The sequence below is a fragment of the Nymphalis io genome, chromosome 12 (assembly GCF_905147045.1).
Source record: "Nymphalis io chromosome 12, ilAglIoxx1.1, whole genome shotgun sequence".
Lineage (NCBI taxonomy): Eukaryota > Metazoa > Arthropoda > Insecta > Lepidoptera > Nymphalidae > Nymphalis > Nymphalis io.
The window spans coordinates 13,313,094-13,332,057 of record NC_065899.1 but is presented as its reverse complement, the minus strand read 5'-3'; the positions used below and the strand labels follow the sequence as shown (position 1 = coordinate 13,332,057).

General features: G+C 44.5%; 3 protein-coding genes across 4 annotated transcripts; 2 read left to right on the top strand and 1 right to left on the bottom strand.

The window, feature by feature from the left end:
* Nucleotides 1–4,576: 4,576 nt before the first annotated feature.
* LOC126772145 (molybdenum cofactor biosynthesis protein 1) lies at nucleotides 4,577–8,711 on the top strand. Of its 2 annotated transcripts, none has more exons than XM_050492324.1 (10): nucleotides 4,577–4,635; nucleotides 5,203–5,314; nucleotides 5,398–5,565; nucleotides 5,944–6,107; nucleotides 6,178–6,262; nucleotides 6,343–6,406; nucleotides 6,485–6,623; nucleotides 6,982–7,092; nucleotides 7,266–7,386; nucleotides 7,758–8,711. In XM_050492324.1, exons 1-10 carry the CDS (start codon nucleotides 4,612–4,614, stop codon nucleotides 8,438–8,440), a joined length of 1,671 nt encoding a protein of 556 aa, XP_050348281.1. In that variant the 5' UTR covers nucleotides 4,577–4,611; the 3' UTR covers nucleotides 8,441–8,711. The 2 variants fall into 2 exon arrangements, with proteins under 2 accessions (XP_050348281.1, XP_050348280.1); XM_050492323.1 differs by lacking the exon at nucleotides 4,577–4,635 and adding an exon at nucleotides 4,642–5,076.
* Nucleotides 8,712–9,485: 774 nt separating this feature from the next.
* On the bottom strand, nucleotides 9,486–10,381 carry LOC126772148 (prefoldin subunit 2). Its single transcript, XM_050492330.1, has 3 exons — nucleotides 10,046–10,381; nucleotides 9,820–9,961; nucleotides 9,486–9,748 (listed from the first exon to the last, which is right to left on the bottom strand). Exons 1-3 carry the CDS (start codon nucleotides 10,177–10,179, stop codon nucleotides 9,596–9,598), a joined length of 429 nt encoding a protein of 142 aa, XP_050348287.1. The 5' UTR covers nucleotides 10,180–10,381; the 3' UTR covers nucleotides 9,486–9,595.
* Nucleotides 10,382–11,736: 1,355 nt separating this feature from the next.
* Nucleotides 11,737–16,433, top strand: LOC126772143 (exocyst complex component 1). The gene is made up of 11 exons (XM_050492321.1): nucleotides 11,737–12,035; nucleotides 13,237–13,534; nucleotides 13,612–13,811; nucleotides 13,912–14,238; nucleotides 14,309–14,425; nucleotides 14,502–14,582; nucleotides 14,661–14,824; nucleotides 14,978–15,203; nucleotides 15,301–15,766; nucleotides 15,837–15,961; nucleotides 16,031–16,433. The coding sequence occupies exons 1-11, from the start codon at nucleotides 11,859–11,861 to the stop codon at nucleotides 16,127–16,129; spliced, it is 2,280 nt and encodes a 759-aa protein (XP_050348278.1). The 5' UTR covers nucleotides 11,737–11,858; the 3' UTR covers nucleotides 16,130–16,433.
* Nucleotides 16,434–18,964: the final 2,531 nt, after the last annotated feature.

Below are 18,964 nucleotides of genomic sequence, written 5' to 3'. Positions count from 1 at the left end.
CGTAACTTTCGTTCTCTTTCTTGTGTAAGTGAGAAGGAAATCGTCATTGCGTCTATTAGTTTCTTTGTCAACGAACTATATAGTATTTATAATATATAGGTAGTGTATTATCTATGACTCAAGTCTCAAGTCAAAATAAACGCTTTCTGATTGACATTTGTTTATACTCTTTTCGGAAAAGGCAAAGATATGTCGTGCAAGATATGCGTACAATATTTATTAATTATTATAAATATAAAAAGAAGCTAGTTACTAGCGAGCGATAATTATTGAAGACTCAAATACGTCTCCATTAGTTGAAGTATTAGTCAGGAATTATGTCAGATCAGAAACATTATCGATAGAAAATAACGTGACTATTAATGTAATCTTATCTTTATTCTTTGTTTTATACTCGTAATGCCGCAGGTTATTCATATAAAAACTAGTTGATAAATTATATTTAAAAAATAAGTGATGACTAGCTCTGAGGTTTTTTTTAAAAAAACCTTGTTTAATTTTTGTAACAATAAAAAGCTTGAGCTTGAGCTTACTTCATTTTTGTTTCTCGAAAAGAAACATCTGTTGCATGTCACCTATTCTTCAAACGTATATATATTTTTCTTTAAATAATCGCTTATTGTATTCACTTATTGTCCTTTTTTATATATATATATATATTCGCCGGTAGGGCAAATGACTCTACTCAACCTGATGGTAAGTGGTAATAGAGTCCAAACGCGACGACGGCCAGTACAGACGGGAAAAACGTTCTGCACTAGCCGCCTTCGCCTTGCCGGCCCGCAAGATGCCTCTTCACGCCTCGTTTGAAGGAACCCGGATTGTTAGAGGAGGGGAACATGTAAGCTGGTAATTCCATTTTTTGGTAGTGCGACAAAAAAAAGGAGTTGACAAGTTTCTTTGTTCGCGATGGAATTGATGTCACAGTTAGGCGGTGACATCGAGAACCAGCTCGCGTGGACTTAAGAAGGAAAGGGGAAGCAGGAATTAGAGAGAATAATTCTTCAGAGCACTCGCCGTGATACAGTCGATAGAAAGCGCTCAGTGCTGCTATCTCACGACGCAATTGTAGAGGTTCAAGGGTGTTTGTGATCTTTACGTCGCCAATAATGCGTACGGCACGTCGCTGCAACCGGTCCAAGGCCTCCAGTAGGTACTTGGCGGAGCCATCCCAAAGGTTCGAGCAATATTCCACGCAAGACCGTACCTGTGTTTTGTACAGCAGGCACAGTTGTTGTGGCGTGAAAAAACGCCGCACCTTGTTCAGAACTCCTAGTTTCCGTGAAGCTGTTTTTATAACAGCCTCGATGTAATTCCTTGGACTAAGGTGTCAGCGAACGTCAATCCCCAGCATGGCGATTTTGCTTTGTATTACCACAGTACCAGTGCGGAGTACCACAGAGGGAGGGAAGAGGGGAAAATGCTAATCGGGACCGCTAGCTTTCCGTACATCAAGTGGTTGCAGCTTCGCACGCACATCACGTTGCCTGATTTTGATGTCAGGCATCGTATGGCCACATGAAGGTATTGTAGGTGGCAGCGCACTACAATCATCGAGGACGGAATTATCGGCAAAGAGTTTAGCCAGGAGATCAGCTTGCTCTTGCGGACTGTGAGCTAGCGATCAGTCCGGATTTCTGAGCGGTGGCAGCGAAGGTTGTCAGAAATTGTTTTGCACAGACTTGGTCAAAAGCCAGAAGCTACGGGAGCCCCTAGGATGCGAAACAAGGTCATGACCAATCTGTACAATGCGCTGTGCATCCGCTCTCATGTATGCCTTTCTACAGGACTTGGAATTTTTATTGTAGTTTGCTTTCAGTGAGTCAATGTTAGATGCCCCGCTAATGCAGCCGTTGATCCACTTGCGATATGCCGCCTGCTTAGATGATACAGCATCGGTACATTCACGAGTGAACCAACGGTTACGCGTACCTCTACTGACGAGATCTGAGCTAGGAATGTAATATTCCATTCCCAACATGATCTCGTCAGTAACAGCAGCGGCACTAGCTGTCGGGTCATTCCCACTGAAGCAACGTTCCTTCCAAGGGACCGACGCATAGTAATCGCGCATACCGTCCCAATCTGCCGACTTATAGTGCCAAACGCGACGTTTGCATACCGCTAGTGGCGGCAGCTTGGCCTGTGGCACTTTGGTAGATATAAGGCTGTGATCCGAAGAGCCAAGAGAAGCCTGAACCACAACCTGATATTCCACTGGGTCTTCTGAAGTCAGCAGAAGGTCCAGTAGAGAAGGTGCTTGCCCATCAATGTCTGGTATCCTGGTGGGCTGATCAACCAGTTGGGTCAAGTCATGTGTGAGAGCAAAAGCATGAGCAGTCCTTCCAGCATGGTAATTTTTAAGGGATTTCAACCATGATTCGTGGTCAGCATTAAAATCCCCCAAAAACACCAATTCCGCGTTAGGAAATTGCTCTTGCGCAGCATCTACCACCCGACTAAGATGGCAAAATAATCGGCTTGTCTCCAAGTCACCATTGTGGGATCTGTAGAGGCACACGTAGACTCGACTCTGACGAACCAGGTCCACACGTACCACCAACATGGAGAAGGAGGGGTCCTCCAAGCAGCGCAGTCGGTGACAGCAAACATCCGTCCTGACGAACAAGCATACTCCGGCTTTCGCTTTGAAGGATTCTTCAAGCGTGTAGCCGGGATAATTAAGGTAGCTGGTATCGGCAGGACGGAGTATTTGTGTCTCCGTGAGAAACAACATTGCTGGCCGTGCTGTCTCGAGTTGGTGGTGGACAGCGTTGAGGTTAGCGTGGAGTCCACGGATGTTAGAGAACTCGACCTCAAACAGCGAGGGTATGGTGGGGGTGTGCACCGCTGTACGACCGTTATTTCTGTTTTGTTGCGCTACCATTTGGGAAAAAAAAGAATGGAAAAGAGACGTGAAGCGAGCGACGTATTGCCACGATAGGGATGGGCAAAGTGTGGAGGCGTGTTTCCCCTAGAGGTTGCCAAAAGGAAAAATACACTGACCCGCCGGACGGAAGGGCCCCCGAACGCCCCCGGAAGTGGCCGCCGGGACCTTCCGGTCACCAACCGGCACGACGGTCCACCCCGAGATTATGCGTGGCCTGGTGGGGCAGCCTCGCGAGCTGGTTAGACACGCTCGGGCCCCTGTACTATGCCACGGGCGGCCAGCGGAACAGCCGTTTCTTCGGGTCTCCCTGTCCGGCAGGTCAATACAGTTTCCCCCGGCATTGGTTCAACAACCGTCTCCATTGGACCAACACCCATCGCGGCAATACTGGCTCGGGCACTGGCTGTACGCTGGCTGACCTCGAAACGCGGCTGCAAGCCACTTCACGAGTTTTTCACCATGCGTACGGTGGTAACAAGCCAGGCGGATGTTTAACATCCTACCACCAGATGAGCTGATGATCGCTCAGATATCCCTTAGTCGCCTCTTACGACACCCATGGGAACGAGAGGGGCAGTGAAATGTATTCTTTCACCGTCACTGCACGGTAAAACTTATTATACCTTAGAACTAAATAAAATATAACCAAATAAATGTATTAAAGATGAACATAATCATTTTGAAATTTAAATTTTATAAGATTACCAAATAATTTAGACAGACTCTGTGCATTAATGATATTACCATCTACCCAGTTAAATTCTTATAACTTCTATTTCTTTTTGTTGTATTTGATAAAAGTGCACTGATTGCTTGATCTATGTACAATTTTCGTACAATACGCATAAGTACTACTTCCAAACACTATCATCTCCGTAATCCGTAATCCGTAACAGCCTGTGAATGTCCCACTGCTGGGCTAAAGGCCTCCTCTCCTCTTTTTGAGGAGAAGGTTTGGAGCTTATTCCACCACGCTGCTCCAATGCGGGTTGGTAGAATTCACATGTGGCAGAATTTCAGTGAAATTAGACACATGCAGGTTTCCTCACGATGTTTTCCTTCACCGTAAAGCACGAGATGAATTATAATCACAAATTAAGCACATGAAAATTCAGTGGTGCTTGCCCGGGTTTGAACCCACGATCATCGGTTAACATTCACGCGTTCTTACCACAGGGCCATCTCGGCTTACATATATGTACACTATCATCTATATACACTTAATATTACTAACTTTAGTTAGTTTCTCTGTCTACGCTAGCTATCTTCTTTTTGTACTAATTTAAATACGCACTAGTTAAATCTCTTTTACATGACATGATAACTTTAGTTAGTTTCTCTGTCTACGCTAGCTATCTTCTTTTTGTACTAATTTAAATACGCACTAGTTAAATCTCTTTTACATGACATGATAATGTTGTGAAATGTAATGTGTTATGTAAAACAATATAGTATGTTTGCTATAATGGAATAATTATATTTTAGTTTGTTTTGTTTAACATAATACTCTATATAAAATATTATAATTGTAATTTTTGCAGCAGGTTATATCTACTTTTAGTACAAAAATATACTTATAATTTTTAAAGGGCACGTAAAACGGTAATCGACAATTATTATTATTTTTTTGCTCTTTTCTGGCGTGGCAACATCTTGTCAAGTGTATAATCATAATAAAAGAATTGACAAAACTTCAAAATGAAACAAACAAACACTGACTGATGTCAGTTCACTTAATTGTGTTGGTATGTACTACGTAAACATATCGGACATTTCGACATTAGTAAACTTTAGTGCCGATTCTCTTTACAGAAAGTTATTGTGAGCCGTAGCAACAGGAAACATATTTATTTATTTATTTTTCGAGATTCCATAATTATTTTAACCGCCACGTTGTATGTGCTTAATAATCCGTTTCGATAGAATAAGTGCTTACATTAACTAAATGATAAGGAGAACATCATTAACAAATCTATTATGCATATAGCTTCTATTTGCACTTCTTAATTTATTTACAATAGGCACTTGAATAACATTCTTATGTGAGTTTTTAAATTATCTCTATAAATAAATACATGATGGCTTACCATAATAATATGAAGATAATGTTTGGAACAAAAAGTTTGATAAACGGGAGAATTTTTTTAAACACTTTTTTTAACAAGCAAAGACTAACACATACCAATGTAAGTAGAAATTTTGGCAATATGTTGTATTCCCTTGTTTTTAAGAGTATAAAAATTATTAAATACCATTCATTAACTTGTTGTATTGTTGATTTTGTTGTTAATTATTATCACAATTTATTGCAGATTCAACAAGACACTCAGCTAGGTGAGAGTAAAGTGGCTCCGCTTGTAGACCTTTATGGTCGCCAACACAACTATCTTCGTATATCACTGACTGAGCGCTGTAACTTAAGATGTAAGAGTATCGTAGAATTATTAGGTATTTGATGTCGTTAAGCCTATGTCGGGCTAATAAAGAAAACCATGGTGCTCCAATAGGTCAGTACTGTATGCCGGCTGAGGGCGTGCCGCTCAGTGCGCGCGACGCGCTGCTGTCGCGCGACGAGCTGCTGCGTCTGGTGCACGTGTTCGCCGCGCTCGGCGTCACCAAGCTGCGGCTCACGGGTGGAGAACCTTCCGTGCGCTCCGACCTCGTCGACATTGTCCGTGCGTATCACGTGTGCGATGGTCAAATATGTGCTCGGACAGACACGGTATTTGCATCGATGACAAATATCATGTGCTCGCCAATGTCGTACATTATCTCTGATGACATTGACCTTTAAGCTATGGCTTAGAAGAAAAAAATTGTTGATTGTAAATTTTATAATAAGTATCGAAATTAGATACGAAAACGACATTTATACAGACTGTAAAATATTTATCTCAAGTTTGCTTACAATAAAGTATAATAAAACGGAATGAAATAAAAATTTAAGTAAGTTCGTAGATTCGTTATTAACTCCGGTGACCCTACCCGACGGTTCGTAAAGCAGTAGAACGAATAACAGAGGTCCTAGTTAAATGTGCGTGTGTCGCGCGCAGAGGAGCTGAGCGGCGTGCCGGGCGTGCGCACGCTGGCCATGACGAGCAACGGGCTGGCGCTGGCGCGGCGCCTGCCCGCGCTGCAGCGCGCCGGCCTGCGCGCGCTCAACCTGTCGCTCGACTCGCTGCGCCCCGCGCGCTTCGAGAGCATGGCGCGCCGACCGGTGCGTGCCCCGCCCCCACGCACGCTGCCGCTCGCGAGTCGGATAATGACACTATTCCTTTGACCGCCAGGGACTGCCGAGGGTGCTGGCGAGTATGGACCTGGCGTTGCAGCTCGGCTTCGACTCCGTCAAAGTCAATACCGTTCTCATGAAAGGTAATGTCGAGAGCGCGGCGCTAGCGATCAGTGTTCCTCCGGTAATTTATTGCAACTTCTCAAAAATCTATATTTTTCAGGTTTTAACGACGACGAAATCTCCGATTTCGTGGAATTGACTCGGGAGCGGAAAATCGACGTCAGGTACGCTTCTTCCGAATATCGAATGATGTTAAAACGAATCCAAGTCGATAACCTTCCAACGTCCTCTCGTCGACGCAGATTCATCGAGTTCATGCCGTTCTCCGGTAACCGCTGGCAGGACGAGCGCCTCGTGAGCGAGCGAGACGCGCTGGCGGCCGCGCGGCGCGCGCACCCGCGCCTGGCGCGCGACGCGGACGACGCGTGCCGCACCGCCACGGTACGCGCCCGCACCGCTGCGCCACGTCGTTGGCGGCACGTTGGGAACCACAAATAATGTCGTCCCTTCCGTGATAGACATGACCCGATTATGAACGGACTGGCCGAACACCAACGGCTGAGGAATCCCACGAAGACCAATAACACCGAGGGAGACGTCGTCGTAGAGTCCAATGCAATCTTTAAATAATTACTAAATTGACATCAATTTGCAATCCTAAAATACAGATAAGTATTCTGTCTGGTCTTAAAAAACATGCAGGCACGTTAAAATAACGTGAATCAATTTATACCCGGACATAAGATACAACAAAAGCAGGGACAGACGATCCTTTCGTAATTATGTCATTTATCCCCAGATGTGGCGCGTGCCGGGCTACGCGGGTCGGATAGGGTTCATCTCTTCGATGACGAAACCATTCTGCTCCTCTTGTAATCGCTTGCGACTGACCGCGGACGGGAATCTCAAGGTAAAGTAATCTCGTAGGCTTTACTTCGAACAGATCGTTGACCGACATAGGGTAGATTCAGACCAAATTCGGTCGGAAGTGACATCATAAACGATCTCTGATTCGAGTTGTTCGTGAATCAAACCACAAGCAGGGCATAGTGGTGTATTGACGAGTTGCGTGACGTCCCCCAGGTGTGCCTGTTCGGGGAGGCGGAGACGAGCCTGCGCGCGGCGCTGCGCGGCGGCGCGGACGACGGCGAGCTGACCGCGCTCGTGCGCGCCGCGCTGCGCCGCAAGCTGCCGCAGCACGCCGGTCAGCCACTTATTGTATATTATACTAAAACACCAAAGGTTTCCGAAAATACACTATTTAATCGGCAACTTAAATGTAAAGTTGCTCTGATATTTTAGTCAAATTAGATACTTACACTCCGTGAGTATTCAGTACGCACGTGCAACATATTGGTCACGTATTGCGTATACGTGGACACGAGCACGGAGCGAGTCTTATCATTACATGGTGTCACTCTCGAACGACAGTTCAGAGCCGGTGAACGTTTACGTTCGGCCGTATTTTGTAGGCATGCAGAATCTCGCCCGCTCCAAGAACAGACCGATGATTCTGATAGGCGGCTAGGCGGCGGCTCCCCCGCGCCCCCTCCTTAGTTGGTGCAACGTTCACAGCGGCCCCACCAGTCGCGCCTCGCCGCGTATTTGCACGCAACTACTGCACGAGCACGCCTGATCCGCCGCCCCCCGCGCCTGCGCGTCGCCGCCCCGCCTCCGAGCTCACGCATCTCGACGAGCACGGGCGCGCACGCATGGTCGACGTGGGCGAGAAGCCGATCACTGCGCGCGCCGCCGAGGCCGAGTGCTACCTGGTAGTGGGAGCGCGCCTGCTGCGGCTATTGCGTTCGTCGCGCCTGCCCAAGGGCGACGCGCTGACCGTGGCGCAGGTGGCCGGCGCGCTGGCGGCCAAGCGCACGGCCGACCTGATCCCGCTGTGCCACCCGCTGCCGCTGGAGTTGGCGCACGTGCGCGTGACGCTGCCGCGCGGCGATCACGACGGCGGCGGGCGCGTGCGCGTGTGGTGCGAGACGCGCGCGACGGCGCGCACTGGCGTCGAGATGGAGGCCCTCACGGGCTGCGCGGTGGCGGCGCTCGCGCTCTACGACATGTGCAAGTCGGTAGACAAGGGCATGTCCATCACGGAGCTGCGCGTCGTGCGTAAGTCGGGTGGCAGCAGTACGTGGCCGACGGAGGGGGGGAGCGGGAAGGGGACCGAGAGCCCGCGAGTGCGCGCGCACGACACATCTCCGCTGCGACCAGACGAGACCTATGCGCCCACTAATTTTATGTACTTCTAATTTTATGTTTTTGTTAATATATATACGTAACATTTTTTATAATTAAATCGTAAAGATTGACATTTTCTAACATGATGGTAATTGTCAACTCGCTCTTAGGCGTGACTGCAATAATACTGTACGACTGTTTCTAGGTTGAATCACTATAATATATTCACCCATATTTGGAATGCAATAACACTTCAAAGTTTCAGTCAACATTAGCTCGGGAATACCATTAGAGGTGTTTTTATTTTTATGTAATATAAAAAAATAGACATGAATGGTATTATTTTTAATTTTTTTATTTGTGTCCTGATATGGTCAACCCAGAACTAATCATAATTATATAAAAGCTATTTTTGATAATGAATCTTTGAAAATGACTGAAGTTGCTTAATCTCATAATATAGTTTCTTAATTGAAACTGAATCGGGTTCATGAATCTACTACGAAACAGTTGGGTCTCTTGTAACAGTTTCAGTATTGATTGTGATTATTCATTGTTGTGTGTTATTGGAATATGGTGCTAATAAGATTTAAAGATTACAGGAACTCTTCATTTTTATAACTATATTTTTTAAATCGATTTTATCTAATAGTTTTATGTTTCTTGACATAGAATAAAGTGTTTTTTTTTCATAAAACTTCTAAAATAAGTTAATGAAGGCATTTTTTTTAAATATATTGCTGATTGTGTTATGCACATTAACTCAATTGAATCTATTAAATTGTTTCTTATTCTGCAGTTTAATAAAAGGTGATGCTATTAGTTGACATAAATAAAAATGTGATATTTGTAACTGACATACCTAATAATAACATATTTACATGTAAATGTACATTGTAGAGGGGTTTGTGATATTTTATATATTTACAGTACTAAGATATGGTGGCTCTGTCTTTGCTGCTAGCTAATATTAAGTTATATTTTTTAATATTTCAGGCACTTTATTAAATAAAACCATTTTAATATAAAAGAGTTTTAATTTAAGACTTTTTTGTAAAAGTTACTTTATATAACTTAACAAAAGTTTAGTTTGTGATTTTAAAGAAAAGATAATCATACTAATACAAATTTCTTTAGGTTTATTAATTATACAAATGCAGAAAGAAAATTAAAAAGGCATTCTTAATGTAGAAACAAATGTATGTATGCCCATAAGCCACCTATGATCAGCCGCTTGCAACAAGCACATTTGTTTTGGCAGGTGCATCTTCTCGAGGTGCCTCACTGACATTTTCTGAGCCTCTTTGAACCTTAATATCATGCTTTTCTATGTAATCATTGATTTCTTGACCTTTTTTTGCTAGCTGCTCATGTAAGGCCTAAAATTAATAATTATTAATTACAATAAATTCTAAAACTGATTATAGAAAGATCAGAATATTTAATATACCTGCAATGCTTGTGGTAAGTGTTCTTTATTTACTTCTAATTCTGGTAATACTTCTGCAACAGTTCTCTCTACCACCACACCACCTACCATTCTAAAACATTTGCGACCAGGTTCCACTGCCTGTAGTGTCTCAATGACTATCCTTGGACAATATATTTGTTTATTATTTTCAATTGTGTTAAGTTATATATAGATTTAAAGAAAACAAGCATTGATAATAACTTACTTGTGCTCATTTAAGTCCATTTCTAGTTCTGAAATTTTAGTGGCGAGCTGTCTTTGTTCGCTGCGTAAGTTTTGAAATCCCGCAAAAATGTCACTAGATTTTGCTTTACCTCCTTTGCCCGTACTTTTAGCCATTTTGAGTGAATATGTTTCTGTTAGAGGTTAGGTTTCGCGACTGAAGTGATTTGAATATAATTAAATATATACAATTTAATTTTCAGCGTCAATATACGTTTTTAGTATATAAATGTTAATTCTTAATTTTAATTTTCAAGATATGAGATATCTCGCGAACATTTGATACCCGAACCTGCCAAATTTAGTAAAAAATATTACTATCTATCAATTTATTTGTCAAATGAATGTCAATTTGACGTGACTATGCTAGTCATAGTAGTAATGTTGACAACCTCTGAGAAGCATCCCATATAGCATAGCACGATCTCGAAATCCCTCTTCCTCCTGACCGATGTTTATTGAAATAAATTGAAAATACATTTCTAATATTACGTTAAAAACAAAGGCAAAGTAAGCAGCAGTAAACAATAGATTAACCCGCTTATATTGAACCCAAGAGAGAATTCCTCTAAAAAATGTTGCTCCTGAAAATACCCCATTTCATCTGACTTACCCTCAGATTTATGGGGAAAACGCCCAAGTTAGTAACACGACGTGACTTCTATTTATTAAGTATTAATTAAAGAGATAATAATAATTGACAAAAAGGTTTTATATTAAATAAAATTACTTGCATAAATAAGTAAATGAAAATTGTCATTGTTTAATTTCGTTTTTAATAATTATTTGCAGACACTATTATATTATTTATTATATCACTACAATATAAGATGTCGATAACTCCTTAAGCCTTGTGCAAATCCATACATCGTTGATACCATGTACTCATTCGTATTCAACCGCTAAATAGCGTAACTAAGATATTGTTGTGAAAGTTGAGTGAGACAGTGTAACATTAATATTAAACGGGTACAATAGATGTAACATCTTAGTTCCCAAGTTGATGGAGCATTGACCTTGTAAGGCATATTCTTTTTTTTCGAATTGACTTGTTGCTGTTGGCCCAAATGGCCTCGACAGCGTCACCGGGTGGGGGACGAGTCTAAGATACTTATTTGGATGTTGGAAGCCCACTTAAGGGCTCAGAATACGTGTGACCTAAGGGCGCCTCCTGTGATGCGAACCTCGGCCAAGAGACCGTCAACGTCAGGAAAGAGGACACTATGTGTGCAATGACCTGTCATACGCCTAAGTGTGGATGGGTTATAATAAAAGACCTCGACCCCGCCGGCGGGGTCGGTGTGTGTCTGCTTTGTAACCTATCGTGTTGAAATTGGCCTACGGATCGAAAAGGGAGACCACTGAGAGCTATACTTGCTAGTATTTTTGATAATAGGGTTCGAGTGCCTTGCGGCTGTCTCGAAATAAGGCTTACTCATTTAATGTTTCATAGAGTACCAATGTCTATGGGCCTATTTGCTAGTCTTCAAACATATGTCATGAAAAAGATGTGAAAACGGTTGCGTCGATTCAGTTGATCGAGAATGTACTTATGATTATATTTTTTATGATTTTTAAATTTAAATAAATTTTTGTACATTTTAGATATGGAATCTCCATTGCCCATCTCCAATTTCTGATGATTACATTGGTTATTGTCAATGTCAAATATCACTGAAATTTGACAAATGGTAATAACAATCCTTAGCAGTTTAAAATAAAATGTTATTGTAATTTGTAAATAGTTTATTGTCACAAGAAAATGATAACGAATGTAGTTTACCAGTAAATAGAAAATGAAACTGGAAGAAAACTCTGTTTTGGGTGAAGGCGTCATTAGCGCGGAGGTATTGAACGCTAGTGGACGGCAGCAGCGGCTTAGTGCAGAGGGCGGTTCGCTGACTCTGAGCGAGGGAAATGCTCGTCTGCGTAGCTGGCCACTTCATGTTGTTCGAATAAAAACTGATGCCTCGGTTTGTAAACATTAATTGTGAAAATAGTTTTGTAGCATATAAGGTCTATGCATATTGACAATTTATATAAAATGTATTTTCTTTCCGAACAGGAAAACTATTTAGTGATGGTAATACGGCAAGATGTAAGAGAAAGTTTGCATTTTTGCCTCTTATTTTTGAAGCTACTATTACATTTTTACTTTTAGTTTACAGATATTTATCTTCGTTGTATTGTAATGAAACCACTATTTCTTGAATTTTAGAAGTACGTTTGTATTTATTGATCTTATACTGGACCGCATACTTGTATACACAATTAATGCCATCTACTATTATTATAAAACATATCAAATAACAAATCAAATTTAGTTGGTGGTCGGGCTTTGTGAGGCTTGCTGTCTTGTTAGGTACCAACCACTCATCAGATGCTACTACAAAAAAATGCAATATGAATATCCAGTTTGAATAGTGTGTGGGCCAGTGTAACTATTGGCACAAAGGACATAACATCATACTTCCCAAAGTTGGTGGCCCATTGGCAATCTCAGTAATAGTTATTATTTCTTACCATACTATAGGATGTTAGGTGACAATTTGCTTGTACACCTATTTATTTTAAAAGAAATAATTAATGACAAGAATTTGAAATTGACTGCCAGTCACAAACAGAACAAGAACAGTATTTGCTTTTTTGTAGTCACACTTTGTGTTTAATGTTTAACTTTATTAAAATATTTTTAATTTAATTTTAAACTATTTAATGATACAGTCATCAATACATTGTAGTTACAGAATTCTCAATATTCTTTCTCGTACTCTGAGACTTGCTTATGTTTGAGTTACACATCAGTGCCAGTGTGCCATCCTGTTTACTGATAAGGTTTCTTTATTTATATTTAGGTATATTGTCTTGCTCTAGTATATATAATTAAATTAGGCTTGGGCTCAGGCATATCAGCATCAGCATGAAAGGAGGCATAAAGTTAAGCAAACACATCATAATTCATATATATGAATAATTGAAAATTCTCCATTGTGTACAATATACATATTTTGTGCTGTGCAATAGAGTATTAAATAAATAAATATAAAAATAGTAGATTTACCTATTGCTATAAATAATGTCATCAATTTGTCCTGTCTTGATACAATTTGAATGTGTCTTTTTTTTTAAAAACAGACAAGCGCAAGCTTATAAAATAATAATAATATATTGTAGGGTGGCGGAGTGAGTATCGAGGCTGGGGGCGAGACGCTAACATGGAGTTGCACCGACGAACGCTCGCGCATCGCTCTGGCGCAGATGTCACAGGCGGCGCACTCCGCGCCGGTGGGCCCGCCGTCCGACGCGGCGCTGGCGGCCTTGCTGGAGGACGCGGAGCCCGACGACACGGACGCGGAGCGCCGCGTCAAGCGACTAGGCGAACGACTAGCTCGCCTCGACGCGCTCAACGTGGGTGGCATGCTGGCCGCGGCCACCGAGGGCGGAGGAGCGCAACTCGCTACTAGACTCGAAGGTATACCCTGACTGTCGTCTCAAAACGATTATCTCTGTTACCTTCCTATGACAGAGAACGTTGTTTCCATGTGTTAGCCGGCAGTGCGGCGGGGGCGGCGCTGTCGGCGCGCCTGTCGCGGCTGGAGGCTCTGACTCGCGCCGCGCCGGCCGCCCTACACGCGCGCTCCGGCGCCGCGAGGGCCGACGCCGCCGCGAGGGCGCTCCTCGTCGAACTACATGAAATATACGAGTGGCTCGACGCTCCCGCGCTAAGGGATCTCGATTCTCTGTCCGAAGTGAGTCGGGATCGAGTCATATCGCGGCTCTAGGCGAATCACATGTCACATTGTTGCATATGTTTTTATATCACAACACATATTTTTCATATCGACCCAGATATCGTTGGCGAGCACCGAAGGTCGCGCGCGGGCGCTTAGCGCAGCGGAGGCGCTGCGGGGCGCGCTGCGCGGCGAGCGCTCGCAGGCGCCGGCGCGGCTGCGGCTGGGCGCCGTGCGCGAGCGGCTGCGGCGCCTGGAGCGCGCGCGCGACGCGCTGGCGGCGGCGCTGGCCCGCCACCTCAACAACGCGCTCATCCACCTCGCCAACGAGGCGCACGCGCCCGCCGCGCCGCGCCGCCGCCACCACGCCGACCTGCAGCCCTACGCGCCCTTCATGCGCTGGCTCAAGGACATGGACGAGAAGGCTCACGACGGCCTCGTCAAGGTGACGCGACTCTTCAGTTTAACGTGCGGTCGAGGGCGGGCCTGATTACACGCGTCGTCCGTCGTCGCAGGTGTACGTGGGGACCTGGTCGCGAGTGTACGAGCGCGAGGTGCACGCGGCGTGCGAGGCGGCCCGAGCGGCGCTCGTGCACGCGCCGCCCGAGCGCGTCGACGATCTACTCGATGAGGTGAGCGACCCTCGTCGTTCAGCGCCACGAAACTACCGACACGACCGCTCACGTTCGAATCATTGTGTCCCGGCAGGTGCTGACTCTGGTCGAGACTGTCTGCAACGCCGAGCAAGATTTCTGCAATCAATTCTTCCACCTGGACGTCGACGTGAAGGTGAGTACACTTTGACACTAAGAATCGAACCACTCACGGCGGAACACGTCACTAACGGCGACGTCCGGCTGCCGGCAGGGCGAGGCCGGCGACGGCGAGCGCAGCGAGAAGAGCGACGGCGGCGAGCGAGCGGACCCGCGGCGCGCGACGAGTGAGGCGCGGCGGCTGCGGGCCGACCTGTTCCCCGCGCTCGAGCAGGAGCTGGTCGCGCTCGTCGCGCATGTCGAGCGGCACGAGCCCTAGTGAGTCGCTCCGACTCATTTTTTTACCCGTTCATATTAAAGTATTTGTTGTCACACCTCAAAATAAAACACATTATCTTAGCGTTCATATTGTACTCCATATTATTTCGAGTAGTGGATGAGAGTGAATTAACTGAGTTCGCCTCGCGGCAGTGGCGCGATGCGCGCGCTGGCGTGCGTGGGGCGGCGCGTGCTGGGCGAGGGCGGCGAGGGCGGCGCGGGCGGCGAGGGGGCCGCGGGGGCGGCGGGGGGCGCGGGGGGCGCGGGGGAGGCGCGGTGGGCGCGCGCGGCGCTGGCGGCGGTGGCGGTGGCGGCCAAGCGCGGCGCGGATCGAGCCGTCGCCGACCGACTCGCCGCACTGCCCGACGCCGTCAAGCAGGTACGGGGGGTTAGGTGTGGCGTCAGACAGGTACTGCGAGTATCTCGCCGGTGCGACGCTGTCTACGACTGAACTCAACGGGATTCGTCGTTCGCAGGCGGCGCGTAAGCCGAAGTGCGGTATTCTGAGCTTCATACCGGAGTTGGAGGAGATGAGCGCGGTGTGCGAGGAGATTTTCGCTCGGGGTCGTCGAGCCGACCTCGATCGCTGGTATCTGTCCTTGGCGACGGCCATGCTGCGCGCGATCCAGCAAGCGGAACATCCGCGCACTCCACGAGCCGTCGTGCAACTCGAGAACTACCACAGGCTGCACGCGTGCGTGAGCGCGCTGCGCGTGCCGGCGCTGGACGCGCTGCGGCGGGACGCGAAGGCGCGCTACGCGGACGCGCTGCGCCACTACGTGACGCAGTACTTCGGGCGGCCTCTCGAGAAGCTCGCGCAGTTCTTCGAGGGCGTGGGCGAGGCGGTGGCGGCCGGCGTGCGCGAGGACGAGGTCTGCTACCGCGCCGCCTTCAGCAAGCACGAGCTGCGCCGCCTGCTGGCGCTCTACCCCGCGCACGAAGGTACGCACGCGCCTTCGGACTCGGCGACTTATCGCTCTCGACCGATACTGACCTCTTTCCGTGTGTGCAGTGCGGAAGTCGCTGCATCGACTGTATCGAACTGTGGAGAAACATCTGAGCGAGGAAGGCGGTCTGCTCCAGGTGGTGTGGCGCGCCATGCAGGAGGAATTCATCGCCCAGCACGTCGCCCTGCAGGTTAGATTTACACTTAATTCACGAAGCAGCATTAACTAGTTGTGCTTTACATAAGAGGGTTTCGTGCAGGCGCGCATCGCGGCGTGCTACCCGGGCGCGGGGCTGGCGCTGCCGCTGAGCACGCAGGACATCCTCGACGCCTTCTCCGACATCGCGCGCGAGCACTGAGCTCGTCGCGCACACGTCAGCGCGCTGCACACTACTAGTACTCGTAGTACCATTGTTGTTGGATTTATATGACAGGAGTCAAATTTCACCAGAACTGTGCGAAGACTGCTTCTTTCGAACTTGACGTGTGCAAGTTTAATTAATTATTATATCCTGTAACTATTTGTATTCCTTTAATTAGGAAAGCCCTTATTTAAAGTAAAATGTGTAATTAAACTATTTTGATTAAATGTTTATAACTATGTAGATTTAGAGAACCTGTATTCATTTATTTACATCACTATAAAATTTTGTTTTTGTTAATTTTTACAAGTTTTTTATTTAGTTTGACCTCCGGTGTGTGTGAACAAATCTTGCAATTTCAATTCGAACCATATCCCATAGCTCGCTCCATAGCACGCTGAGCGACTTTGAATTTGTGGACTAGTACCGCAGTTAGTGTCCACGTTTCGGCGCCGTATGTCATGGCAGGTAAGACGCATTGGTTGAAGACTTTCGTCTTCAAACATTGCGGTATAGACGACTTGAGGACTTGACGAAGGTTGCCAAATGCTGCCCATCCCAAGCGAATTCTTCGATCGGCTTCCTTTTCGAAGTTGTTCCTACCGACTTGTATTATCTGTCCTAGGTAGGTATATTCACTAACAACTTCGAGAGGTTTCCCCTCGACGTATATCGGTCCCGGCACGACATGCCTATTGAACATGACCTTGGTCTTGTCCAAGTTCATACCGAGACCGACATGTCATCCATATCGGTATCAAATTAAAGTGCTCGCTCAGCGGATGCGAAAGTAGTTCATTTTTTATTAGATTAGTTGCCGGTTCCGATTTAACATTGGTAAAAAATGCATTGTGTACCAAGGTGTTACTTTTAAATCAATGAGAATTGAATGATTCGACAACCGATTTATTCGCCCGTACAGTGCTAAGGGGTTAGGGCACAAATATTTTCTAATATACTATTTTTCCGAATTATTCATTCTTACTAAATATCATCATAATTTTAGTTTATTAATAAATATGTGTATATATACATGTTATATAGCCTATCTGGAATAATTTACCTTTCAAATGGTAATTCTTTTTTCAAATAGATTGGAACTGAGTGATTAGAACGCGTAAGTCTTAACTGATGAATTCCACCACGAAGTTTTCGTGTGCTTATCTTGTATTTATAATTTATCTTTTATCGGCGGCAAGGAAAATCATCGTGAGATGTCTGTATGTTTAACAACCAGCATTGGAGCAGTGTGGTGGGAAAAGCTCCTTAGCCCAGCTTCGGTCATTCACAGGCGGTTACTTTACTTTTATTAAGTTATATTATAGATGTTTTTTACCGTTTAATAGTTGTTACTATTTTTATATATATTGCCAGCATGGATATAATGGATGGTGCACATTCAATATGTCACATTTTTGAATCGCACTGCCTTGATGTTTGCTACTGGGTATGGAACATTAATTACAAAGGGATCACGTTGGTTACACTTAAAGTGTAAAGCTTACGTTAGCTTCCATAGTTTCATTAATTTGATCCCCTGATGACGGTATTAATATTTAGTATTCTGTCTTCATAAAAACTATCAGACAGCGAGTCATACCTACGCGCCTCGAGTTTATACACTCAGTACACTATATTTAAGGGCTGCCAACTTTTTTTGAAAAAAATAACGTCTCACGTTTTTTAAGTTAGAAATAAATAAAGCATTTAGAACAAAAAAAGTATTTTTCAACAATGTATTTCTATATCTTCTAGAGAAGAAATATTTTTGTGTGCTTCTAGTACTACCAGTTTTTCATTATCCTATTTTTGGCAGCTTCCTTGTTCCTGTTCCTCGAAATATCTATAATAGTTCAATAATTATTCATGTAAGTGTTTCACTATACGCATTACAGTACAGATTTTAAATAGAGTATTTTCACATGCTTTAATTATAAGCCAAAGTATAAAGTATATTTACCAAAAATAAAGCAGGATACGTTATAATTATAAAGTATGGTTGGCAACTACAATCGCGAATGCGCCGCAGTGACGAACGGGGTGACGATTTTGTGAGTTGCTAATATTGGAATGTAAATAAATTTTATAATTGTCATTTTGTATAAATGTTAGTGGTTTGTTTATTAAATCTACTAATCAAAAACTCACGTCACACTAAATGAACGTACTATATCGAAGGCATTACGTTCAATAAATCCAAGCAAGTCAGCTGGTCCTGATGGCATTCCTCCTCTTTTTTTCAGAAAAACGTGTAAATTACTCGCACTCCCATTAAAAATTATTTATAACACATCTCTTCAGACTTCAACTTTTCCTACGAAGTGGAAGGAAGCTAATATTTTACCAATTCATAAAAAGAAATCAAAGAGCGATGTAAGAAACTACCGACCGATTTCAATGTTAAACGTATTATCCAAAACCTTTGAAAGTATAATTACCCCAATTTTGTCCCAATATATCAATACCATGATTACAAGTGATCAGCATGGATTTTGCCAGCGTAAGTCAACCACTACAAATCTCACAACTTACATACATTACATTTCTGGGTGCATAGACGATAAACAACAGGTTGACTCGATCTACACCGACTTCAGTAGCGCGTTCGACAAAGTTAATCATAAAATCTTAATCTACAAGCTTAGGTTATACGGCATTCATGACCCCCTGCTATCTTGGTTCCGATCGTACTTATCTGATCGAGTACAGAGAGTTACACTCGGTGGTTACAAATCTCACGAGTTTATTGCGACCTCTGGTGTTCCACAGGGATCACACCTAGGCCCAATATTATTTATCATCTTTATCAATGACATTGCACACTGTATCAAG